The following is a 26613-nucleotide window of genomic DNA, read 5'->3' as shown; positions in this document are numbered from 1 at the left end:
CAATAGACGACCTGGTGACTTCCAATGAGATGACCATTTATCGGAAGATGATAAGAGGTCATTCCAAGATAGAGGGGCCAGATTAGATTCGGAATTACCTGGCTGACCAGCTGGCTAAAACTAGAGCTCTGCAGGGGGATTTCATAGAAACAGAATCCCTGCTGGGTGACACCCAAATGGCCGCTGTCACCAGGTCACAAACTCGGGCTAACAGCAAACTCTCAACAGCCCAGTGGAGTAAAGATACCCCAGATGCAGATTTAATCACTGCACAGAAAGAGGACCCGATCATTGGGAAAAGTTATCTACACATTGAAGACCCTGTAAGCTTTCCTCTAACAGAGTTGGATTATGCTGGTAAAGAGGATCTCCGGGTGTTGAAGTTTTCCAGGATGTTTCGGATACAAGACAGTTTGTTGGTAAGGAGAGCCCTACCTGGCAGTGACCAGCAGGTGGTACCTACCTCATTGCAAAGCCTGATGTTGAACCATGCCCATGACGCAGCTACTGCTGGTCATAGAGGATGTTTAAAACGACATTGGAAATCTTGCGCAAGATAGCCTACTGCACACACATAGGCCAGGACCTCAACATTTACCTAAAGGGGTGTCGTCTTTGTGCTCAATTTCAACGCAGTTCACTCCCACTCAGAGATCCCTAACAAAAAAGGGGAATGACATTGTCTTGGTCAGATATGCAAGTCGATTTCATTGGGCCAGTGATTTGCTCCTCTAGAGGAAACAAGTACATGCTAAATATGACATGCTTGTTCACAAAGTGGGTAGAATGTCTACCAGCCCCGAAATGTAAGGCAGAGACGGCTGCTGCACTAATGATCAGCCAATAAGAATCTATTCAAGATGAAAGACTAGACCACTGTAGCTGAACTCCTGTCATGGAGCATATTATCCCAGGAGAGGGTCAGCATATGAATCTTGAGAGACTGGTATTGCCTTCGTCTTCCCGGTTGTTGTTTTGGGTCCAAACGGCCTAAAATCCCCAAATAAACCCTTGCTGTGCTTCATATTTGAATTTGGTTGTATGTGAATTGCTGATGGCCATCCAGACACCTTTGATTGCAAAGCATGAGGACATGCCCTGCTCTGAGGGTGAATCTTAGTCTCCCACAGCAGAGTCTCAGTTTCTGTTACCCATGTCACATGATTATCTACGACCAAGAAAATTGGCAAGACCATACGTTCAAGTTCAAAACCTTTTATTAGAGAAAATAGTTACAAAGAGGCCAACATGAAGTAAATAGGAGTGTCCCTAAATGAATGGTCACAATAGTTGTTTAGTTTGGCTCAAACATGTCTCTCTGTCCATGTGAGACGCTGACAATATCCTACCAGGTTACCCAAGACTTCTCGCACCTCGGCTGTCTCGTAAACGTCCTGCCCAGTCCTTTCAGTTTTGAAAAGGTTTTAGTCACCCCCTTCTCAGGTCTCTGGGACATACAACTTTTAAGGTTTCTTGAACCATTTTGATGGTGATAGCAAAACCCCAAAACTCACTCGAGTATATGGCCTTGCTAGCTGATGGGTCATTGGTAGTAAATGGCAGGCAGCGTGGGAGAAGCATTTCATGTTATCTGCCTTAACCGAGGGACAATCTACTTCTTCCCTTGCCTCTCTGATCCAAACATAGTCACCCTTGTCTACTCTGCATCCCCCTTGCACTATCTGGTGCTACCTAGAGCCAGCTGAGTGCACTAGAACTTCCAGTCTTGTCTACCTACTAGATTGCAAAAGCCAGCCTGAGGAGAAAAACAATGTGAAATCCCCACTTACTTCTTTTCTGTACCTCCTTTACTTCTGGATGTTATTCCCTTCAAACTACAACCTTCTCTTCTTGGTGCCATCATCTCCAGGTTAACACCTTCTCCTCCTGAGGTTACCCCTCCTTTGCACTGCCTTTTCCACTTCATTAATGTTACTACCAGCACTTACGCTCTACCACCTTCAGCGCCTTATGTTGCCACCTCTTCCTGCCACTTTGGTTTTCCCACCATATCCTCCAATCTCTTAACTCTCATCACATCCTCCTGTTCTCCAATGTGGTTTCATCTCCAAGCTCCTGAGTCTCTCCAGCAGCCACTTCCTTCAACCCTCTCCAGTCTCCATCCCCCACCAAACTTGAGCCTCCTTCCACCAACCCTATCTGACTTGGGTCCTCCCCTTGCTAGGGCAGCTTGTGGTGGACACATGTTTCCTGTTTCCTCAGCATGTTAAATGTATGCTGAGAAAACCTTTGGTGAGGTGTCTCAACTCTCAGAATGTCTACAGAAGGTTGTCCCACAGTGAATTTGCAAATCTGACTCTCTGAAGAGGGAACTTTGAGACACCTGAGGGTATTGTGAGAAGCCTAGGGGTATTCTCACATGTGGATCCTGAGAATCCTCTATTCTGGTGGACAGGGGCAGGCCATCACTTTTGGATTCCAATCCTGGTGGTGGACAAGCGAGGGAGGATCACTTGCATAGGTGAGACCTCAGCCAAGACGCGGTATCCCAATGAGACGATAGGTGAGGGAGAAGAAGTCCCCGAAGCCTTCGTGGGATATCTTCTGAACTCTTTAAAATCTGCAAGGAACTGGCCAATCCTGCTGCAGTTTCTACCTCTCCTGTCCCTCCCCAGGCCCTCTGCACGGCACTGGCTTCTCACTTCAGCTCCAAAACCCAGGACATCCTGTCCTCACTCTCCTCCTAGCCCCTCCCTCCCTCTACTCCGTGCTCTTCCTCTGGCCCTTCTGTAGCCACTTCTCCTCCTTCCTTCTCCGCTTTTCCCCTGTCCTCCACAAACAAGGTTTCTATACAAGTCTGATCTATAAACGTCTCGTCGAAACAGGTTCACCACTGTTCTTCCAAAACCACCAAGGACCACATTGACTCCCTGACTCCTGCCCTTGCCGATTTCTGCAATCACTCCTTCGCCTCTGGAGTCTTCCCATCCCCTCTCAAGCACTCCCTGGTGCACTCCCTTCTTAAGAAACCCTCTGCCGACCCCTCCTGCCCGGCTAACTATCGCCCAATCTCCATCACCCCCTTCCTGGGCAAGCTCCTGGAGAAACGGGCCATCTCCCAGCTTAATCTCCACACTGAATCGGTTGGTTGTCTTCATGACCATCAGTCTGGCTTCAGAGCTGCCAGAAGCACGGAAACTGCTCTCCTGATAATCTGTGAAGACCTGCTCTCCAACCTTGATTCTAACATCCCCTGCGTCCTCATCCTGCTTGATCTCTCTTCTGCCTTTGACACTGTCAACCATGCCATCCTGCTCAACCATCTCCGTGATATCTTGGGTATCACTGGTCAGGCTCTGGCATGGCTGACTTCTTTCCTCTCTGACCAACCCTCCCAGGTCCAACTTGGGTCCTTCCTGTCCTCTATCTCTACCTGTGGTGCCCCCAGGGGTTTAACCTCTCTCCCTGGCTGTTCAACCAATACCTGGCACTCCTTGCCCACCGCGTCGCCGCCCTCTGCCCCAACTTTCAGTGCTATGCGGGTGACACCCAGCTCATTTTCAGGCTACCCTCGGCCTCCTCCTCTCCTTCTCTCATCTCGGACTGGCTGTCTGCTATCCAGGAGTGGTGTGCCGCCAATGACCTCTGCCTTAATGCCAGCAAATCTGAGCTTCTCCTCATTGGCACACCCGCTCCCTCCTTTCCAGTAGCTCTCTGGCGGCCTCTCTTGCCCTCTACCTGCTCCCAACTTCAAGGCTAAAAACCTTGGGGTCATCTTAGACTCCACACTCTCCTTCTCTCCTCATATCTCTGACATATCTAAGAAGTATCACTACCAGCTGCACCTCCTCAGAGGTATTCTTCCTTTGCTCTCCTTCCCCCAGGAGCTCACTGTCTCCAGAGCTCTAGTTCTCTCTAGACTGGACTATTGCAACAGCCTCTTTCTAAATCTGCCTGCTTCTACTCTCCGCCCTCTGCAACTATCCAGAACAGGACTCCGAGACTTGTCCTTGGCCTCAAGCCCAGGGATCATATCTCTCCAGGACTGAAATCTCTGCACTGGATTCCAGTGGCTGCGAGGATTAAGTTCAAGACCCTCAGCATCCTCCACAAGGCCTTCTAGGGCCTGGGGCGTCACTACCTTCAACTCTCTCTTCCTAAATATCTTCCTTCTCAAGCTCTTTGCTCATCCACCTCCAAATGCCTCAGGTGTAGTCGCTTCTCCAAGCAACGGGTTGGTGGTAGATCTCTTTCTTCGGCTGGTGCCTCCCTCTGGAACAGCCTCCCTGTCTCCCTTAAACTTGTGGAGAACCATCTCCGGTTCGGGAAGTACCGCAAAACCTTTCTCTTTGCTTCTGCTTTTTCTCCTCCTCTCCTCTCCTCTTCTGACCTCCTGGCTATAACCGGAATTGCACTGGTTACCTGGACACCCTCTGATCTCGGGCTCAGGGCCCTCCCCTGCCAGTCCCCCACACCTGCACTGCCCACCTGGCAACCTCCACACTTGGGGACTGTTTCTGTATCCCTACAGTCCCCCTACCAGCCCTTGACACCTGGTGTCTGCACTTACCCTTGCACTTGTCACTTGCTGGCCGTTACTTACTATTGTTATTATCTATTCACATGTACTGCACGGTCCCTGCCCCTTCCCACGCACTTGCGGGATCTGACTGACACCTGGCCTAGTAGGATCGCTGTCTGTCCTCCCTTTGTTCCCAACCCTTGCCTCGTCGTGCCTTGAAACACTTGTGTATAGGTGCGTTATAAAGATCATATCATATCATATGCAGGTCCAATGGCCCCTAACCAGAGAGAGAGACAAATAGGTCACCCCGGAACACCACCTGGCAAGGGTGAGTACAAGATAAGACAAAGATATAACTCCAATCCCAACACTTCTTTGTCTTCCTCTAGTTTCGTTCATAAGAAGTACTATGAAGACCAGTACTCTTGTGTCAGGGTGTTTGGGGTAGGGAGTAATCTGATACCAAGGGAATCCCCTATGAGGGATTCCCCTCTCTCTTTTGCCAATCACCTTATAATAGTGTCATCGGTAGAAATAAAACCCCATCTTGTCTTGTTTCCCCCTCCCCATTTCCAACAAGTACTGGGACGAAGAAGAGACCCCCGGGAGGATTACCCACAGCAACAACATAGGGATACACAGGGAGGTCTACCAGTAGACTGTCCCACTGATAGAGTCAGGCATAGTCAGGCAATTAACCCAAACCATTTTCACCTGACTCCACTTGACAATTGCTTCAGGCATAAAAAGGTGTGATTCTGCCAGGAAGTATGAGCGAGCTGGGATGGCCAGAGGAGAACGGGACGCTCAGCCGGTGTACCAGAGCTGTTGCAACATGGTGAAGGCACGGTGTCTCTGAAGACGGAGGAAGACTAGGTGCTGCTTATTGGCCGTGTCCAGGCCAGTGCTCCTTCCCCTGGGACAGGTGTCGATCCCAGGGATGTCCGAAGGGCAGGCTGCAACACCCCGACCTCACACCCTGTATCCCGGGGAGCTGCTTGCTGGTGCCAGGCTGTCTGGGTGAGTCTCGCTAGGCGAATGAGAGGAACCCATGCTCTTTAGGATGGCTGGAGTGGGAGCAGCGGCTTGAAAGCAGAAAGTAAAGCGGTATGCGGAAAAGAAAGGAAAGCAGAGAAAAAGCAGAGAAAAGCAGAGTGTGCAAGGGGTGCAAAGCGAAAGACAGTAAAGTGAGGTTGCAAGAAACCCGAAGCAGGAAATGGGGATGCGATCGACCCCGCAGATTGAGAAAGTGAATTACAGAGTGCGAAAAAGTAACTAAAAGTGTGCGAGCGACCCGAAAGCAGGAAAAGGGTGTACAAAAGACCCACATGTTGAATAGGGTAAGTGCAAGAGGCACGAGACAAAGAAAAGAAGGTGCAAGAGTGCACTAACAAAGAATACAATGTGCCAGGGGCACGCTAAAGTAAAGAATATTGTGCAAGAGACATAGCAAAGAAGAGAAAAGGATGCAGGTGTGCACCATTCAAAGAGAGACAGGTGGAAGAAGGTTAAAAAGAAACAAAGCCCGAGTGGAAACGAGCACAAGAGGGAAAGGTGCCGAAAAGGAAGAAACAGAATACATGTAGAGGGGCCAGGAGTCAGAGTCAGGAGTCGTCCTGCAGGGGAGGAGCCAAAGCCGAGCCTAGGGGCCTAGGCTTGGGGAAGGGAACTCTGAGGGGCCTAATAGGAAATGTGTCTTTTTGTTTCGAACTGGAAGGATCGAAACTTGGGGAAGGGAACCCCAAGAGACGCAGAGACATTGTGAACTTTATTGACTACGGCACGAGCCCTACGTTTAAGGTTCCAAGGGGAACCCTTTTGAGTTTAACTATTTTTGAACTGGCAGAACTACACCCATTGGTAAGACCACCGGAAACCAGCCGTGGTTTACCCTTTTTAACCACCATTTTGCCTTTAAGAAGACTCCCTATCACATTTAGTTTTAGAGCAAGCATAGGTTTGGACACAGCCAAACTTTGGTTTTCGAACTTAAGGACATTGACGGCCCTTCAGTTAATCAGTTATGGGAACCACCCCATTAGAGTTAGTCAGTTAAGCATTCCACCAACCCAACAAAGCTTATAAAGGTTTTCAAACTGTTACCTTTGAGTCTGTTTCTCTCTTGATACCACGCTTGTCTCACAGTATCCTCACACCTACTGCCCTTGGATCCTCTTTTCAGGTCGCCAGGGAAAGTCCATCGCTTATGGATCCTGACCCTGGGGGTGAAGATGCGAGGGAGGATCACCTGGGTGGAGGGTCCTTGGGGATGGAGGAGAGGATATCCAAAGGCACGCATTGTATCCCCCTTTTTTCTGGTGAGAACCAACCTTACCCTATGTTTATAGGCTGTTGCAAACCTTCTCCCCTAATTTTTCCCCATTCAGACTATTATAGTACTGAGACGAATAAGAGAGGACTAGGAGTAGTGCACACGTATATACTATTTCACCACTCTAGTACTGAGACGAGGAGGAGGCCTAAGGACTGTTGTGAGGGTCAGGCATTGTCACAATAACTCTGGTCAGGCAATGAGAATTAAGAGCTCACACCTGCAACCTGGTAAATGGTTACAGGTGTATAAAAGAGGAAGAAAGCAGCTGAGGAGTGAACCAGCTGGGCAGGAGAGCACAACAATCAGAGTTGGAGTAGGCTGAGCATGAGTCGCTGAAAAGGGTGCCGACTGCAGAGAAGCCGGAAAGACGGCAAGGGGCAGTGCTGATTGCTGCGTGTTCCCCGTTGGGAGTGGGGAAAACAGAGAAGCCGCTGAATGCTGACGGAAGGTCTGGAGGAAGTGAGTGCTGCTCGCTGGAGCTCCGCGGTAGAGAGAGTGGAGCCAGCGAGAACCCGAGCGCGAAACCAGAGCACACGGAGGATTAACACTGCACACCGGTGAGTGACAGGGAAGCATCACTCAGGCCAGGCACTCCAGGGGTATGGTGTATGTAACGGGGGATGACGGTCACGCAAAAGTATATGATAAGTGGTCTGGGGACCCAAACTGAACTGTTGAATTCCGAGCAAGTTGTCAAGCATGTAATGGAGTTTTGTGTGTTATGGAAAAAGGGATCTGGAGACCTAATATGAAATACTTAATACTAAACAAGTTATAAAGAACGTAATGAGATTTGAATGCTGAACAGAGGGAAAGATATGAGACTATCACTCTTAATGAAACAGCAGGTGATGTGCATTTGCAAACAAAGTGAATTTAAAGAGACAGAATTTGCGAACTATGTGAAACAAATAAAAAGCTAAACACTATTGGATAGTGTGGAGGCAAGGTGGTTACCAGGAGAAACACCACAGAGGAAGGTGTGTGAAAGTCAACTGTTGATAAAGGCAAGAAGCCACAAAAGTGAACCAGAAGTATATTCGGATTTGTGACATAGGTGCAGAAAGGGAACCTGCTTTGTCAAGGAAGTCCTATGAGAAAGAATTAACTGTTGTAAAGCACCAAGGGTTATCGGTTGTGCGACCTGTGATAGGTGTACCATGTGGTCCGACAACTGCGCCTAAATCGAGGAGCCCTTACTTGGAATAAACCAAGAGAAGTCTAGAGACTGAGGCTTGTCGGCCTACGATTGTTCAAGTGACAGAACGAGAAGGCAAACTAAACAAGTGAATGTGTCTGAAACCTGTGGGACTGTGTTGAACTTGGGGAAGGGAAGCCCGAGACCATTGTGTGGAACCGTCTCGAACTAGGGGAAGGAAGGTAAGAGCAAACCAGGAGCTGGAAGAAGCTCAGTACTTTAGTTCAAGCACTGTTTCTTTGGTTACTGATATCCCTACACATCGTTTAGCTTTCGTTGGGAGGGCAAGTATAGGTTTTGGACACCGACAGACCTTTAAGTTGAATTTACTGACTCAGACTATCCTTCGTTTATTTAGGCAGGGAAATCCCACCTTTTATAGGGCAGGTTTGGCCTTACGCCATCCTGACATTTGAGTTAATAAAGATCTTTTGTTTGAACTTTGAATCTGTTGTCTGTGTCTTGCTTTATGATGCATTCACAGAACACTCTTCCAGGACACAATTAATGTTCGCTTTTGTAGCACATGCGGATGAACCTGCTGTCAAAAAACCATGAGCTGGCAACATTATTTGCTTAAACCATCGCAGGACCACTTCTATTTGCTTCATTCATCAATTTCCTCTTTAAACTTTCGCTTCTGCCCCTTTGTGGCTGGGTACCTCACAGAGGCCTTCGATTGAGCACACTCCCAGTCCCGTACCACTCTGTTAAAGGTATCATATCTTTCTATGTTAAAGTTCAAACATCCATCTGCAATTTAGCTTTACTCGCATCTTTCATCACATGCGTTAATAATGTTCGTTCTTGCGCTGTTTATACAATGTTGCCACTTGCAACCTTGATTTCAACACAGACTGGTCTTGCATCAGTCTCCCCCAACTCACCAGCTGTGTTGATCTCTCTGGCGCTGCTTTGATCATGCAACCAAGGATGGTACCACAGCGGCTGCTGCAACTCCCTGACTAGGCCAGTCACACGGGAGGACCCCAGGTATCTCCGACACACAATGCAGGATTCTTCAGTCTGGATTCCTGGCCTTACACTTTTTAATATGAAGGTTTCTGGAAAGTAACGTTTTTTCACTGGAAAGGTCAACGGTATCTCCCTCCTTGCGTTCCCTTCTTGATTTGACGTCTTTCTCCCCTTGTCCAGCTGCCGCCTCGAAACTGATGTTCCTTTGGGTGCTTTGCCTCGCTTAGAGTGTGCCCTGGTGCTCTGCATTTTATCCATCTGGGTGAGCTTAATGAAAGTCAGGTGTGAGTTGTTACCAGTAATTGCCTGACCTTGCCTGACCAAAGAAGTGCAACATGTGAGGTACAACGCTTAGGTGTGAATCTGTTTTTTCCTAGAGCAGGCGGTCCATGTCAAAGTGTTCGTGACGGGAAGGGGACGGGGGTAAAGTCCCCAAGTATCCTGGTGTTACGGGGCGGTACCGCATCTTGCCAGCGGGTGTCCCACTCCCCCAGGGTCTGGATCCAAAAGCGATGGCCATGTCCTGGCCACCTGGATGAAAGGTCTTCAGGGACTAGTGGGTTAGACACCTCCTGGATAAACACTATGAGTGTCCAGTGAATTAAAATGACTTTGGTTGAAGGAAAGGTTTTGTTTGTCCCATCTAGGACAGTGGGTCTGCCTAAAAAGAGCTTCAGGCTCTATCTCTTGTGGAAAGTCATGGTTATTGTGGCTGCCCTGGGACGAACTTCTAGGGGCTTGGAAGGAACAAGGTTGGCCATACTGTACTGTGCTGACCTACTGGAGTGTAGGAAAAGATCAAGGCTACCCGACTGTTACACAATGGGTTACTGTGATTGTCCCTTGCCGGGCAACCGGGACCCATGGTTGGGTGGGGAGGTGGGGGTGAGGAGGGTCAGGGGATCCTCTGCATACCACTCCCGGGCCCAACATCCACTCGGTCGGGGTGGCACCCGACCCTCTCAGTTACCCTCATGGCGTTACTTAGAACTAAGGCGAGGGTTCATCACAAACATTTGAGGGCTTTTTGCCTTCTGGGATCTAGCGGTAGAATATGGAAATAAAGAAAGACCCGAATAGCACTGCATCAGTTTTCTTTTCTGAAACGTGATCAGTCTGCCACACAGTTTAGAACGAAAAGCTTCCTAATGCGTCGGTAGTGATGAATGTCCTGAAAGAAAGACAGTAAGAGGAAAGCCTGCCCAAAGGAACACCACCAAGAAGAAGAGTAAAATATCCCCGGTGTCAAAAGCCTGCACTTATTGTGTACTCTCAATGTATCTGGCCAAAGACAAACTTGTGGGAGGTACACATACAGAGCTCAGTGACCTTTGCTCCCAGGAAGTTGTGGAATGCTCAGCACACATGCATATAGTCCCGTTTTCAGTTTTCCAGTTTTCGAACATACAAATCTAAAAAAGGCAGCATGCCCGAAAGAAGTTGGTATCTGGTTTCGAGTTGGCACTATATTTCAGAAGCATATTTTGCAGAAATTCATTTGTCCCTGGTATTATGATAAAACCTACCGGAACAAGTTCTTTCGGGGCTGTGCTGGCTTCCTCAGGTGTCGAAACAAACAATGCATCCAGGTCCTCCTCTGGCTCCTCCTCATAAAGCGGTTTCAGGAGCTCCATCATGGACATCTGCATTCCATTGAGAATGTCGTCCTTCGTCTGGCCGAGTCTCGCCATCTGATCCCTCGGATCCTCACTTTTATCCTATGGAGCACAACATATGACTGAGTCCTTCGAATGAAAGATACTTCAGTTTATATGATCCATGAAAACAACTGCAGAATTTGTACTTTGTGTACAGATTGTGAACCATAAAACATAATATTATGAATCCACAAATGTGTCTTGTCCCATATTTAGTAGTCATTGCCATGTCAATACATTTCTTTCAGGTTTCATGATACTGTATGAAATTGACAGTATGTCATAATCTTCTACATAATTCAGGACAACTCAGAATAGAAAAACTTGCAGGATAGCATGCAAAACAGCACAACCCATCTGAAAAACGTCAATTTATTTTGAAGAAACAAACAGTATGTTTGCGTGCAAAGCATGACTATGGAGAATGCAATATATGTCAAACATTACTTACTGTAATCGTATTTCTGATGCTTGTATCTGCTTAGATTCACTTGCTGTGCATAGGCCGAGATCTAGTGGTAGGTGCAGAGTATTGCATTCTTGTATTAGAGTTTCGAAAAGGGACATCGACAGCGCGTGCTTGTAATACTATCCCTACATGCCGTGTATCATACCCATGATCCTTCACATGTTGAAGTCCCTTCAACTCCAAGAGGGGAGGAAGGGTGGGGGCATGTGACTCTAAGCAGATACAAGCATCAGAAATATGATTATGGTAAGTAATGTATGCCTTCGGAGGCTTGTGATCTGCTTAGAATCACATGCTGTGCATAGACTTGCAAGCAGTACCAGGAGATGGTGGTGGGATGTTAGGAGGTACAGCGCAAAACAATGTTTTAAGACTGCCTAACTCACCTGTAAATCACTCTTAGAATGTGTATCTAAGATGTAATGCTGTGTAAAGGTGTGGGAACTCCAGGTAGCTGCTTTGCAAATGGCGTCTAAAGGTACATTAGCACTGAAAGCTAAAGCTGCCCCTGTGCCTCGAGTAGAGTGAGCTCTGGGTGTAAAGGGTCAAGTTCTCTTTGCAAGAAAATATCACATTTGGACGCATTTCACAATGGCCGACTGAGGCAGGATCCGCTTCTCCTCCAGTGGCTATGGAAACAAAGAATTGGTCTGTTTTTCATAGTGGTTTCATTGTATTTAGGTAATACATTACAGCTCTTCTGACATTGAATGTATTCTGACATTGAATGTATGCAGGCTTCTCTCTGCTGAACCACAAGATCATCCCTCCGACGGCTTGCCTGAGAATATTGTCATGTGAGCCAGTCTTGCATTGGATGCATGCGCAGGCAGGCCTGAGGCACTACGTAGATGCAGGAAGCCATCATTCCGAGCAGGCACATGGACTTTACTATGGTTATCCGATGACCAGCTATAAATTGTGGAATTTGTAATAGCATGTTTTGGACCCTCTCTTTGAAGGGGAAGATAAGACTGTCTTCTGTCCAAATTAAAGCTCCCAGAAATTGTTTGACTTGACTGGGCGCGAGACTTGATTTTTTCTCGTTTATGGAGAACCCTAGCTGAAACAGTTGGTTGATGGTATCTTGTGTGTTTGTGAAACATGCTTGAGGTGTGTCCCCTGAAATTAGCCAGTCGTCTAGAAAATGATACACTGGAATAGACCTTCTGCGAAGGTGGGCTGTCAGCAATGCTAGAACTTTGGGGTAAACAATCTTGGTGCTGAGGCTTTGCCAAATGGCAGTACTTTGAATGGATAATTAGTTGTTTTTCCCACTTGGAATCATAGGAACTGGGTGCTGGCAACATTGAAAGTATGCATCTTTCATGCCCAATGTTGCCATGTAATCCCCCTTTTTGAGAAGAGGGATTACCTCCTGCCGGGTAGTCATCCTGAATTGTTGTGGCTTGACAGAGCTAATACAGGGTGCATTTATTTTTTATTTATAATGCGCCGCAGCCTCAGGGCATATACACAAAAGACAACAAAAAGAATCACAGGACATCGGTGGTGGAGGAGGACTGAGCCAAGGGGCGGGTCTAGGATTATTCAAAGAGGAATGTCTTCAGGTTTTTTTAACTTTCTGATGTTCGTGTCTGAGCGCAGTTATGGGGAGACTGTTCGAGATTTTGGAGGAGCAGTTTGGAAAGGATCTGCCAAGCCCTTTTGATCTTTTGAAAGTTGGACAGACAACAAGTTTGGTATTCGACGATTAGAGAGATACTGACGGCTCATACTAGGCGGTAGTGGATTTCAAGTAGCTTGGGAATTTCCCCATAAAAAAGCACTTGTGTAGCAGGGTGGCTGCTTTGAATGTACACCTACCCGCAACAGGTTGCCAGTGCAGGCCCTGCCGGTAGGTTGAGATGAGGCGCCTTCTCAGGACTTTAACAATCCGGAAAACGACATTCTGAATAACTTTAAGTCTCTGGATGCTTCTTTTATCAGCACCCACCATTGGTGCACTACAGTGATCCATTCTAGAGAGAATAGTTGCACGGGAGACTGTGGCAGAGTCATCTTCGATGAGGTAAGAGCAAATTTTCTGGAGCGGTTTTAGGTGGTATGCACAGTTTCTACTGACCAGGCTGTTGGTGAAGTCCTTTTTGTGTACAAGGAAGTACACTGAATAAATACCCTTGATTACCTCTAGAACGGGGCTAGGTTCTATGCCTCCTTTCTGCATTAATGTCTCGACCTATGCATGCTGGATGAATTGATATTTTTGCGATATACTTCTGTGCCTTGGTGGATGGTGACAGCGTTTTAATAAAAATTTGACGGAATATCCATCTGCGACGGTAGACAACACCCCCTCCCTGTCTGAGATAATTTCCTCCCATGCGTGGGTGAATGATGAAATTGACCTCCTACTGGAGATAAATGGGAGGGTTTATAGTCATTGCATCGAAAACTATGCATTGAAAACTATGCATCGAAATGCCAATACATCAAAAAAGATGCATCGAAAAATAAAAGCATCGAAATTCTATATTTTACATTAAAAGTACATATCCGTCGAAACTTTTCCATCGAATGGACATGTACTTTTAAATGTAAAAGATTTATTTTCTACATTAAAACGTTACATGGCGCTGTCCAGTGCTGAAATTTCATATATTGGGGGTTGGGGAGACCAGATACCTATGGGAGGGAACCTTGATGCAAAGGTCACTTGCTGGCGGGGGGTAAGGGAGCCTCTAGAGGCTGCACTCCTACCTCTACACTTGCCTCATCTGAAATCACAGTGTTGAGGGGTTTGGTAGGTAGATTGTGTACCCTGCAATCCCTGTCGATGCAGTAGAACCTTGTGAAGGTGTGTATGGCCCTCCACGTAGCAGACCTCAGATGTTCAGCAGGGGCACACCAGAGAGAAACGCTGTTGCTGCTGCGATGGCTCTGGTGCAATGGGCTCTCGGCTGGCCTGGAAGAGATCCGTTAGCCAGCCGATGACAGTGCATGATGCAGCCGGAGAGACACCTCGAGATGGAAGCCTTCGACAAGGCCTTTCCGTGATTCAGAGATCCAAAATTGACAAACAACTGAGAAGTCCTCAGAAAACTCTTTGTATACGCCATGTAAAACTTCAAGGCACGAGCAACATCTAGCGAATGCAACGCCCTCTCTGCTGGCGACAACGTATTCGGAAAGAAGACAGGCAACACCAAAGGCTGTTGAGGTGGATTTCTGATGGCACCTTTGGCATAAGGTGTGGTGTGTGCACAGCACCACCCTTGCAGTGTGGAAGGATAAGTATAGCTGTTTGCAGGAAAGGGTCTGGATCTTCCCAACCCGTCTGGCCCTGCCAAGGTGATCGCCACAAGGAAAGCCGTCTTCCACAACAGGAACTTCAGATGGGCTTTGATGCATCAGTTCAAAGGGTGCCCCCATAAGCTAAGTCAAAGACCACATTGAGTTCCAAAGCTGGGGCAGGAGTCCTCACCGGCCAAAAAAGTCCTGAAGAGGCCCTTGGGGAGCTCCTTGATGAGCTTGTGCGACCACAGGGAACGCCTATAACAGTGCCCTGATGTAACAGGAAATGTCGGCCAGATGCACCTTGATAGAGGCGTGAGCCAGTCCAGTCTTGGCCAAGGAAAGCAGGTATGTTAGGATCTATGGGGCTGTGACATGTAGAGGAGTGATCTTCTGATCCCGGCACCACACAGAGAAGCGTTTACACTTATGGCCATAGCATGTCAAAGTCAAAGAGGCTCTGGCCTTGGCCAGGATGTCATTATATTCCGATAGAAAAGAACAATGTCCAAATTCTAGGACTGCAGGAGCCAGGCCCAGAGGTTCAACGAAGTTGGGTCGTGGTGTAGAATCGTTCCGCCTTCTCTGGTGAGAAGATCGGGAAGTAGAGGCAGCCTGATGGATGTGGCCACTGACAGATGCAGCAGGTCTGGATACCAGATCTGTCGTGGCCATGCCGGAGCGATGAGTATCATCTTGCCGTGACACTGAGTGTATTGATCACTCATAGCAGGAGGAGGAAAGGAGGAAAATCATATAGGAAGGTTCCCTCCCACGGGAACGAGAAAGCATCTCCAAGCTCCTCAGCTGCGGGAACATGCTGGCGAGCCTCTGACACTTGGAGTTTGTCGCCGCCTCAAACATGTTGATCTGGGGCTGACCCCATTCATGGAATAGAAGAACGTCTTGATCCTGGCAAAGCTCCCACTTGTGGCAAGAACGTAGCTACCTGCTGAGGGAATCTGCAATGGTGTTCTTGGTGCTTCCCAGGTGAAAAGGAACGAGAAACATGTCCTGACGAATGACCCAGTGCCACAGGACCTGGGCCTCCCTATAGAGAGCCAGAGCGCATCCCACCCTGCTTCCGGATGTAGAACATGGTGGTGGTGTTGTCTGTGAAGATCCTCACCACCTTTCCCTTCTGAGACAGCAGGAAGTACCTCACTGTGACTTGACCTTTGGTCGTGGACCCACCTGGGCTAAGGATCATTCCTTTGGCCTATCCTAGTGTGTTTGGATCGAGCCGAGTACTTACCTCAACTTTACTGAACTGTTATCTAATGTTGGGAACTTCCTGTAAGCACCACCATGTCCAACTGCAATGTTTTCTGTATAAACTTACCTGAAGACGTTATACTTTGGACCTGGTTACTTTTGGGCACAAGACCCCATAGCATCTTAGGGTTGGATGTATAAAGATGGAGGGAAGCTGTTCTTGTGTTGGTAATTAATGAATATGCAATTTGATTCTCCGAACGGTAAATGTATATGTTATATAAGGTTTTGTGTAATCATACTTACCTGTGATTGATATATACTTTCTGTCTAATTTGAATTGTCAGCGTTTCTCTGTGTGGACTCTTTGTAGCACTAGACCACTCTCTCACCTTTCCTGAGCTACCTACTTTGATTGGGTTTTTGCCAACCTCTCGGACTCTTCCCTGTTCACCATAAATAGGATGGCCTCCCAAAATCCTCCCCAGGGCTTATTTTGGAAATCCATCTGAACACTAACCTACGTGTGTTTCTAGTTACATGATAAGGAGTATGTATTTGTGTGAGGATTGTGTTGCTGTGTGCATGTGTGGAATTCCCTGTACCTAGATATCCATCGCCGTCCTCCAGAGAGTGCGGCCCGCCAACTCCAATACATTACACACACTCCTCGTGATAGCTCTTCTTGAAGCCATCAAAGGGCTTCCAAATAATCTCCATAACACTTACTTTTGTCTGTGGGGTTGGCGCTTTAGTTCCATAGGTCCAAGAGAATTATTTTGTATTCATTCTAAAGGATTACTTCAAATCCAGCACATGTTTATAACTGCTCAGAATTCTTGCTTACAATCTGTCCACTTTCCATGCATGATCTCATTCCATATTTTTTTTGGTAATTATTTTGGGAGACCCTACAAAACCTTGCCACTTTCTCACTCTTGATTTTTTTTTTTATGTTGGTGTTTTTTTTCCAGTGCTTAAAAACAAATTTGCAACACGTGTCCTTGTGATTTCTCATTTTATCTACACCTCCAAAAAAAAACAAAAAAAAAATCACTATTGTTCTTCTAGTTTTTACAAAAATGTGTGCATTTTATTTCTGCCTATATTTCATGTTGAAGCAGCAAAGTTACCGGTCATATGACGTTATTAGACACAATAAGATTTTCCACACAGGAAGAAAGATTGCTTTTATTATAAATATAACTTCTCTTTTGGCATTAGCTTCAACCCTGCCCGGCTGTCCAACGGCTTGCACTCTAATCATTAACTTTACAACTGCAGCAGATAAAAGGTACATGAAGAAGACAGCCAAACAAATGGGGATTTTTGGTCTCCACTGGGAAGAAAACATTTGATCTCGGTGGAGTTTTACCAGATTTGATGAGTTAAAACCAAAATCAGGAATCCCTGCATTTGCACCACTATGTTCCTTTTACCTCAAACCGTTCCTCACCATACATGGGTGCTTTTTCCTTCCTGTCCTCACTTTACCCACCTCCTCATACCTTCTGGCACACACTTCCACTGAGCACTGCATGCACTCGCCACTCCCTTCCAAACCTCTTTCAGCTTTTTGTGCAAGTTGGTCCATAGCCCCTGCATTCCTAGAACTCATGTGAAACCCTTACCCCCTTTCTTTTGAGTATGTCTGAGTCCCCTCTCTAGTGAATGCAGATGCAGGACTCAATGAGCAGACATCCATTTGGTATCCTCACCGGCATATAGGGGGGTTGGTGGGTTGCCAAGTGTGCATTCTGGTGTTTAAAATTAAATACTACCTGATGTTAGAGAGGAGGAGGAAGAGAAGGAGATGGAAGATGATGAAGGGGGAGAAGGGAAAAGGGAAAAAAAGGGAAAAGGGAAAAGGGAAAAAAGGGAAAAGGGAAAAGGGAAAAAGAGAAGAAGGAGAAGAAGAAATGTACTTTCCACAAAGTAACTATTATTAAGCAAAATATTTAGAGTGGAAAATTGCTATGTTGGAATGGTTTTGCTTTCATATGGACATGATACAATTAAATGTGTACACCTCGATTGGACACCATGAGTTTTGAACCAATTGGTACCAGGTGCCAGAACGTGTCAGGGCCCTCATGTAAATGGTTTCCTTAGCTGTAGTTAGGGGTTAACATGGGGAGAAGGACCGTGTTTGGGTGCTCACTCGGGCTTTCATGGCTTTAACGCTTTTATACAGCTACAGACAAATGACGAGGAGCTTCTCATGGTGGCCTGGAACCTGAAGGATGTTCATGTTGGGTGCACGGGCAAACCTTGGTGGGGCGCATGCCGCTAGCCGTCAAAGCCTTTCCATATAAATCCCATCTCTGGAGACAGCCTTTTTGAATCCGCTTTGGTGGTCTTGCTCCAGATTCTTCCCAGATAAAATGAGATGTTGAATGCTACGTGCAGAGGCATTGGTTGATCCCAGGATTTCCCTGTGTGCTGCCCGGCCGCTAAACCCTAGAACTGAAGAGTTGATGATCCCTAAAGCAAGTTAGTGTCGGGTCCCAGCAGGTCGACATCCACGGAAGCTGCAGCCTACAGACCCCTGAGGGTCCAGCTCAGGGTGCTACACTCCCAACACTCAGAGGAATTGAAGAAAATATTTAACATCAGACTATCCCTGCCTCTTCATTTAGCAAGATCTGCCAAGCGACACTGTTCGTACCAGTTCTGACTAAATCCCTTAGTGATCGCCGCTTCCAAGTCCCTAACTCTACCTGGCTGCCTCGGCTAAGCAACACGAGGAGACGGTGAAAGGGCTCTTCTCGAGTGAGAACATGCCCCATTATCCAGCCTTGGTCATCGCTGCCCCTTCCAAGTCCCTAACTCTACCTGGCTGCCTCGCCTAAGAAACAAGAGGAGGCGGTCAAAAGACTCTTCTCGAGTGAGAACATGCCCCATTATCCAGCCTTGGTCATCGCCGCCCCTTCCAAGTCCCTAACTGTACCTGGCTGCCTCGGCTAAGCAACATGAGGAGACAGTGAAAGGACTCTTCTCGAGTGAGAACTTTCCCAATTATCGAGCATTGGTCATCGCCGCTTCCAAGTCCCTAACTGTACCTGGCTGCCTCGGCTAAGCAACACGAGGAGACGGTGAAAGGACTCTTCTTGAGTGAGAACTTGCCCAATTATCCAGAATCGATTTTCCAAACTGTCCTCTCAGATTATCAGAATAGGTTGAAGATGCCTTCCACCCCTCTCTGTACAATTTGCTACTGTTTAACCCTACTATTAACTACTGGCATAACTAGTTTTAGTGCACTGCATAGAAGAACATTTTGAGTTAGATCTTCCGATTAGAACCCATGACTCGATTTACTCCTGCGAGTTCATTGGTTGTCAGCTTTGTCTCAACTATCTTTCTTTATATTGAAAGCTAGTGATGCTTAAAGTCGTTTTAGTCTTTCATGGAAAATGCATGCCTTGCTGAGGAAATGATGCTGCTCGCATTGGCAGGGCAGGATTGCGCATCGTGACACAAGCGCAACACCGCTCACACATCTCTAGTTAGACTGAACGCTGCTCTCTGGTACAGGACTTCAGTACGCACTGTGAGGCACCACAGACTCACTGGGATGCTAGTCGCAAGCACCGCCTACAATGCTCTCTGGTACAAATGCTTCACACACTGCAAGAATGATGCTCACCCACACACTCCGTCGCATGGCTGGATGATGCTCACCTGCACACACCGTCGCATGGCTGGATAATGCTCACCTGCACACACCGTTGCATGTCTGGATGATGCTCAACCACACACACACCGTCGCATGGCTGGATGATGCTCACCTGCACACCGTTGCATGGCTGGATGATGCTCACCTGCACCGTCGCATGGCAGAACATGCACGGCAAATTTAAACCAAACTCGTGGGATAGCTATGTACTGATCTCCCTTAGTGCCATACTTCTGTTTGTCTCTTCATTTTCGATTCACTGTTACCGTTTTGCCCATTAGTGTACCAACTCAGAAAAGCATACACAGGTACTGTAGCTCCCGACTGGTTAAGCAGGAAGAGTTTAACAGATAAGAGGACAGAAAGGGTTTATAACTCAGAAAAGAATCTTAACAGGGATGGACCCTTTAGAGTAGCCTTCAGAGGAGCTCTGCAAGGAAAGGATCTGTTGCTTGGATAGCAGTCAGTGCAAGTCAGGCACTCTGACCTTTCCCTCATCCTGGAATGGGAAGGATTGTAGCCTTCAGTGGAGTTCTGCAAGAAAAGACCTGTTGCTGACCTTTCCCTCGTCCTGGAATTAGGAGAATTGTAGCCTTCTGTGGAGCTCTGCAAGGAAAGGACCTGTTGCTTGGATAGTAGTCAGTGCAGGTCAAGCACTCTGACCTTTCCCTCATCTTGGAATGGAAAGGATTGTCCATCTGAGGAGAAGCCGATTAAGGAAAATAAAAGTAGCCACACGTACCTGGAACACACATTTTCACACATTACAGCTATCCCGCAAACTCCTCTGAGCTCCAAGCTAAATAACCTCCTAGAACAGATGCACCTTCATACTGGGGGATGACCAGAGCTTGCCTTAAGGCTCCCCTGACCTTGGAGGACCTGACAATTAGCGACTAGTGCACTTCACTGGATACCAAGGAAAGAGAATGCCAGATGTAGGGTTAGTGAAGGGAAGGATACCAAGGAAAGATAATGCCAGATGTAGAGTTAGTGAAGGGAAGGATACAAAGGAAAGAGAATGCCAGATGCAGGTTTAGTGAAGAGAAGGATACCAAGAAAAGAGAATGCCAGATGCAGGGTTAGTGAAGAGAAGGATACCAAGGAAAGAGAATGCCAGATGCAGGGTTAGTGAAGAGAAGGATAACAAGGAAAGAGAATGCCAGATACAGGGTTAGTGAAGGGAAGGATACCAAGGAAAGAGAATGCCAGATGCAGGGTTAGTGAAGGGAAGGATACCAAGGAAAGTGAATGTCAGATGTAGGGTTAGTGAAGGGAAGGATACCAAGGAAAGAGAATGCCAGATGTAGGGTTAGTGAAGGGAAGGATACCAAGGAAAGAATGCTAGATGCACGGTTATTGAAGGGCAGGATACCAAGGAAAGAGAATGCCATATGCAGGGTTAGTGAAGGGAAGGATACCAAGGAAAGAGAATGCCAGATGTAGGGTTAGTGAAGGGAAGGATACCAAGGAAAGAGAATGCCAGATGCAGGGTTAGTGAAGGGAAGGATACCAAGGTAAGAGAATGCCAGATGCAGGGTTAGTGAAGGGGAGGATACCAAGGAAAGAGAATGCCAGATGCAGGGTTAGTGAAGGGAAGGATACCAAGGAAAGAGAATGCCATATGCAGGGTTAGTGAAGGGAAGGATACCAATGAACGAGAATGCCAGATGTAGGGTTAGTGAAGGGAAGGATACCAAGGAAAGAGAATGCCAGATGCAGGGTTAGTGAAGGGAAGGATACCAAGGTAAGAGAATGCCAGATGCAGGGTTAGTGAAGGGGAGGATACCAAGGAAAGAGAATGCCAGATGCAGGGTTAGTGAAGGGAAGGATACCAAGGAAAGAGAATGCCATATGCAGGGTTAGTGAAGGGAAGGATACCAATGAACGAGAATGCCAGATTTAGACTTAGTGAAGGGAAGGATACCAAGGAAAGAGAATGCCAGATGAAGGGTTAGTGAAGGGAAGGATACCAAGGAAAGAGAATGCCAGATGTACGGTTAGTGAAGGGCAAGAACTCCATCACATACAATTCTGAAATCAGATGTCGGACTTAAAATTCTTTAAAGTTTACCAGGACTAGTCTAGAGAGCAATTCAGAGGGGAAGACTCCATTAGGTAGTCGGGTACCTATAAACTCCCATTCATGTTGTAGTTTTTAGTCTGTTGTAAAGAAGGGATAGTATTGTAGAGTTCCAGATACAGAGTCGGGCTAATTAGTTCGTTTTTCAGTTATGTACATTACTGTAAGGAATATTTAGGACAGGTAGACTTAAGAATAATTTTCCCTCCGAACGGGCAGTGACTACAAGTCTTATGGTAGGGAAAAACGAGAAGACTTCTCTCCCCTCCAGCAAGAGAAGGATCGATGAGGTTTTCCGGAGGATTCAGTGCAACTTAAGAGCTGCAAGTCTAACCAGAGAAGCCTCTCATCCTCTTCTAGGCTTTTGGCAGAAAGGGGAAGGTGAACTCGCTCTCTTGGGGTTGAGTCTGTAGGGTATCCAGAGGAGAGTTGCGGAAACTAATGATCTTTTCCTCTTGTGTATTTCAGTTTCAAAATGTGTACCTATATGTAGCTCTGTTTGTTATTTTGTGCTACTGCTCTTTGCCCCCCCCTCCTCTAACCAGGCTGCGTGAAAGCAACAGAATAGCGTAAATATGTGGTGGCACCGGAAGCTTGGAGAATCTGTGAGGTTTAGCAACTGCTTCTGTGGGACCTCAAGAACTATCTGCTCTGGACAATATATCGATCTGTTTTTCTTAATTGGATCACACGTAAAAGCCCATAGTTGAATCTCTTAAGTGTGCATGAGTATCTTTAGATAGACGCTGGTCCCATACTTCCCCCAAGCCCTATATTATTTTTCCTACACGTGAAATCAAATAATTTATGTTGTTTATAGAGAAGTCTTCCCACAAAGCTTGGATAGACCATTGAGTCTGTGCCTCCATGATCGTAGATGGAGCAAGAATACTTGATGCACCAAAGGAGTGACGCATCCCAGCTATGCCTGATCCTCTTTCCCTTGGTGAGACTATCAAACAATGGCCTTCTGGCAGGGAGTATACTGCATGTTGCAAGTAATCCAGTTTTAGCAACATTCTGTGAGATGTGGATATAACTTTGCTCCCGACCATAAAACACTAAGAAAGTGGGGTAAGAAGCAACTGTTCCCCCTTTCGCATGCTTTGACCACAATACCCTTGGAAGACAGTCATGTGGTGCAATGTTATGCCCGGCAGTGATTGTGGAGCCCCTTATTAACCAATGGGGGTTGTTTTCCCCAAAGTGCATAGTGCACATAGGGAGCAGGCTCTGCTTGCACGTTCATGCAAAGAGATGCCTCTCCATGCTGCAGTCATCATTTCCGAGAGGTAGTGTATAACGAACAGGTCAAACCTAGAGATGACAGGGTTCACACTTTCTGTCACACTACATTTCAGTAAAAATGTATATGACTTTTCAATTACCAAATGCAAGAAGAAGTCACAATGGATTCCAACAGAATCCTCCCGCTTTTACCAGGTGAAGAAAACAGGAGGATTCCCTAGAAATACGTTGATTTCCTGAGTGATGCAAGTCTCATGTTGGGGGCAAATCTGGCCAATTTGGGAGGTGATCTGCAAAAGCCATTGGACGTGCGAGTCCTTTCATCTCCATAAATCCAGGGACCAAATGGCTGCAAATTCTGCCTATCAAAAAAAGTAGAAGTAAAGGTTTATCCCAACTTTCCCCTCCAATTTTCCCAATCTGCGGGACCTAGTAAATCACTACAAATAGATCTAGCGTCAGGGCAACTATTAAAACATCTACTAAGCAGCACACATGTTTGTCACCCTGTAACCACATTTGTCATTAACCCCACTTTTGATACTTGTCGTTTTAGCATATCAACTCTTCGGATTTTTTGATTATGAGTACAATTTGAATCTAAGCCCAAATTACCTGTGTGGGGCTAGCAGGTAGACCCTCGGTTCCATTCTCTGGGGGACCGGCTGAATTTACAGACATTTCAAAAGCGATGTTCTTTGAGGCCTGCTTCAATTTCTCAATTTGCTGGTCAAGGTCAGACACTTCTTTTACAATTGGCTGGTAAATAAAAAAGAAAGACATCAGACTGTAAATAAAGGAGGACAAAACCGCTTCGACCTTTCTGACCAAGTAGATTTATTTGTTATGCTATTAGTATAGGTTACACAAGGTTAACCAGAATTCTAAATAACAATACTGACAGTGATAACAGTTGGAAATCGGAAAAGTTCAAGTGTGCAAAAGAAATGATCCAGAAAGTGGGAATCGGGAGAAATAACAGAGCATACCTCTAGCAGTTCATTTTTTTGATTGGTAATTTTTTCTAATTCTTCAATGACTTTCGGTAACTTTGCTGTCTTCCGGTACACAGAGAGCGACTGTACTCCAGCTTCTGGGATAATCAGCATGGATTTACAATGTTCTATCTCAGCGATTGTGTTCTTCATGGATGCCAGGTGTTCAAGTATGACCTACAACAAAGCAGGAAAGCTTCTGAGCATCGAATCACAAAGAGGAGTTAAGAGTTGATCTCAAGAGACCATCACGTAGAGACCTACTTCTGACAAAGAGTGCATGGCTGATATAGCATCTGTTAATAGGAAGCGATGCCCATCCTCAGTGTCTCCAAGATAGAGAAGGAAAGTAATTCACGAAACGACCCTTAGGGCCCGATTCACAGAGCGTTTTTCTATAGGTTTGCACCAGTATAAATGCTCCAGTGAATAAGGTGCGTAGTGTTTTCTAGAAGGCAATAGCTATCGATGAAAATAGTTTCATTAGAATCCTATGTCAATAAGTATAATGGATCCTTTGTGGTCTTCCTTTGATATTTGTGCAGTATTGCAACAAGTTTAAGGGCTAATGAAAAACAAAAGATTCATTAATGTAAATTTGACAATACTGGCAGCTCAATCTTCTTGAAGAACAAGTTCAAATCATCATGCGTCGGAAATATGGATTCAGAGTAAAGAAATAGTACGATTTAAAGCTCCCATAAACCTCTTCATTTGTCAAAACTGACGCACCTTCATCATCAACAATATTCCTAATCACTGACCTATTTGAATAGCCTTTGAGTCTCCAGCCAAGAGCCGACCCCCTATTTCACCATTCTGCCAAAACGCTTGACTGGTATAAAATAAACCTTATTATTACCAAAAGTTCTCTGTGTTATTCAATCATTACCCTTCCCTTTGTCAAAACAGCTGTTGAAAAGGATAACGTCTTTAAAGAATGTTTAGGGTAAGATAAGAAAACTAAACAAATACTGCAATATGTCTTCACCTGTGATGTCAAAAGTGGGGGTTTTGGATATCCAGCTCTTGGTAAATATTATAGGGGGCTTGTGCTTAAGAAGGCTGATTTATATTTTGATCGGACTGGCGTGAATAGACTGATTTGGGTGGCTAAGAGGCCTAGGCAGCATCTCCCTTCCGACCTGCGAGTGTTTGTACTACGTGGACGATGCCCAGAGCTATTCCTTTCTGGCCCAGTATTAAGATGACCAATGGTGCAGTGTGGAACAATCCAGCTCTTCAATTAAATAATACATTATTCTAGTGGAAGAGTTGGATATTGAAGGGTCTAGTGAACAAAGGGGATACTCTTGAAATGGATCAGATTGTTACCTTTAACAGACTGCATACACAAAAAAGACCCGTTAATAGAGAAAGACAGATATAATTAATTGAAATCCTTGTTGAGTCAAAGGATAGAAACGTCTAATACTCCTTTGGCTGATAGACCAGGTATTTTTCAGATTTAGGACTGCTCACCTAGGACACGATCGACTTTTCTTAAGGTCATGCCGTTTTGTCTGAGGTAGTTGAAGGTTGAGAGCGTTTAAGGTCAAAATGGTCAGTTGAAATGAATTGTCGGAATGTGAGTGGGAAAATATATAAAGAAGCGACCCTGATGAAATTGGATCTCAAACTGAGGTTGATGAGACAAAAAATGATATGTAGGTTGCACTGGACTCCGGAGAGAAAGCAATTGCTAGGTCTGCAGGATGATCATCACTGCTGCTGTTGTGGGGAAGAAACCCTCTACACATGTGATGGGGATGTGGGGGAGGAAACCTTCTACACACGTGATGGGGATGTGGGGAAGGGGAGGAAACCTTCTACACATGTGATGGGGATGTGGGAAAGGGGACCTTCTACACATGTGATGGGGATGTGGGGAAGGGGGAGGAAACCTTCTACACATGTGATGGGGATGTGGGGGGAGGAAACCTACACATGTGATGGGGATGTGGGGAAGGGGGAGGAAACCTTCTACACACGTGATGGGGATGTGGGGAAGGGGGAGGAAACCTTCTACACACGTGATGGGGATGTGGGGGAGGAAACCTTCTACACATGTGATGGGGATGTGGGGGAGGGGGAGGAAACCTTCTACACATGTGATGGGGATGTGGGGGATGGGGAGGAAACCTTCTACACATGTGATGGGGATGTGGGGGAGGAAACCTTCTACACATGCGATGGGGATGTGGGGGAGGAAACCTTCTACACATGTGATGGGGATGTGGGGAAGGGGAGGAAACCTTCTACACACGTGATGGGGATGTGGGGGAGGAAACCTTCTACACACGTGATGGGGATGTGGGGGAGGAAACCTTCTACACGTGTGATGGGGATATGGGGAAGGGGAGGAAACCTTCTACACATGTGATGGGGATGTGGGGGAGGAAACCTTCTACACACGTGATGGGGGTGTGGGGGAGGAAACCTTCTACACACGTGATGGGGATGTGGGGGAGGAAACCTTCTACACATGTGATGGGGATGTGGGGAAGGGGGAGGAAACCTTCTACACATGTGATGGGGATGTGGGGAAGGGGGAGCAAACCTTCACATGTGATGGGGATATGGGGAAGGGGGAGGAAACCTACACACGTGATGGGGATATGGGGGAGGAAACCTTCTACACATGTGATGGGGATGTGGGGAAGGGGGAGCAAACCTTCACATGTGATGGGGATATGGGGAAGGGGGAGGAAACCTACACATGTGATGGGGATGTGGGGGAGGAAACCTTCTACACACGTGATGGGGATGTGGGGAAGGGGAGGAAACCTTCTACACATGTGATGGGGATGTGGGAAAGGGGGAGGAAACCTTCTACACATGTGATGGGGATGTGGGGGAGGAAACCTTCTACACACGTGATGGGGATGTGGGGAAGGGGAGGAAACCTTCTACACATGTGATGGGGATGTGGGGGATATGGGGGAGGAAACCTTTTACACATGTGATGGGGATGTGGGGAAGGGGGAGGAAACCTTCTACACATGTGATGGGGATGT

At 46.6% G+C, this 26613-nt stretch overlaps 1 protein-coding gene across 8 annotated transcripts in view; it reads right to left on the bottom strand.

The window, feature by feature from the left end:
* SYNE2 (spectrin repeat containing nuclear envelope protein 2) overlaps positions 1-26613 on the bottom strand; it is a 1840150-nt gene that overhangs the window by 518983 nt on the left and 1294554 nt on the right. For all 8 annotated transcript variants that reach the window (XM_069638223.1, XM_069638224.1, XM_069638227.1 and 5 more), the window contains 3 exons: positions 23591-23773; positions 23217-23360; positions 10521-10712 (listed from right to left, as the gene is read on the bottom strand). In XM_069638223.1, coding sequence (XP_069494324.1) covers positions 10521-10712; positions 23217-23360; positions 23591-23773 — 519 coding nt within the window. The remainder of the gene's footprint in view (positions 1-10520; positions 10713-23216; positions 23361-23590; positions 23774-26613) is intronic.

The sequence above is a fragment of the Ambystoma mexicanum genome, chromosome 14 (genome assembly GCF_040938575.1).
Source record: "Ambystoma mexicanum isolate Mex_15411 chromosome 14, UKY_AmexF1_1, whole genome shotgun sequence".
In the NCBI taxonomy this organism is placed as follows: domain Eukaryota; kingdom Metazoa; phylum Chordata; class Amphibia; order Caudata; family Ambystomatidae; genus Ambystoma; species Ambystoma mexicanum.
Note: the sequence above shows the minus strand (reverse complement) of the source record. Positions and strands in the feature narration are given on the sequence as shown.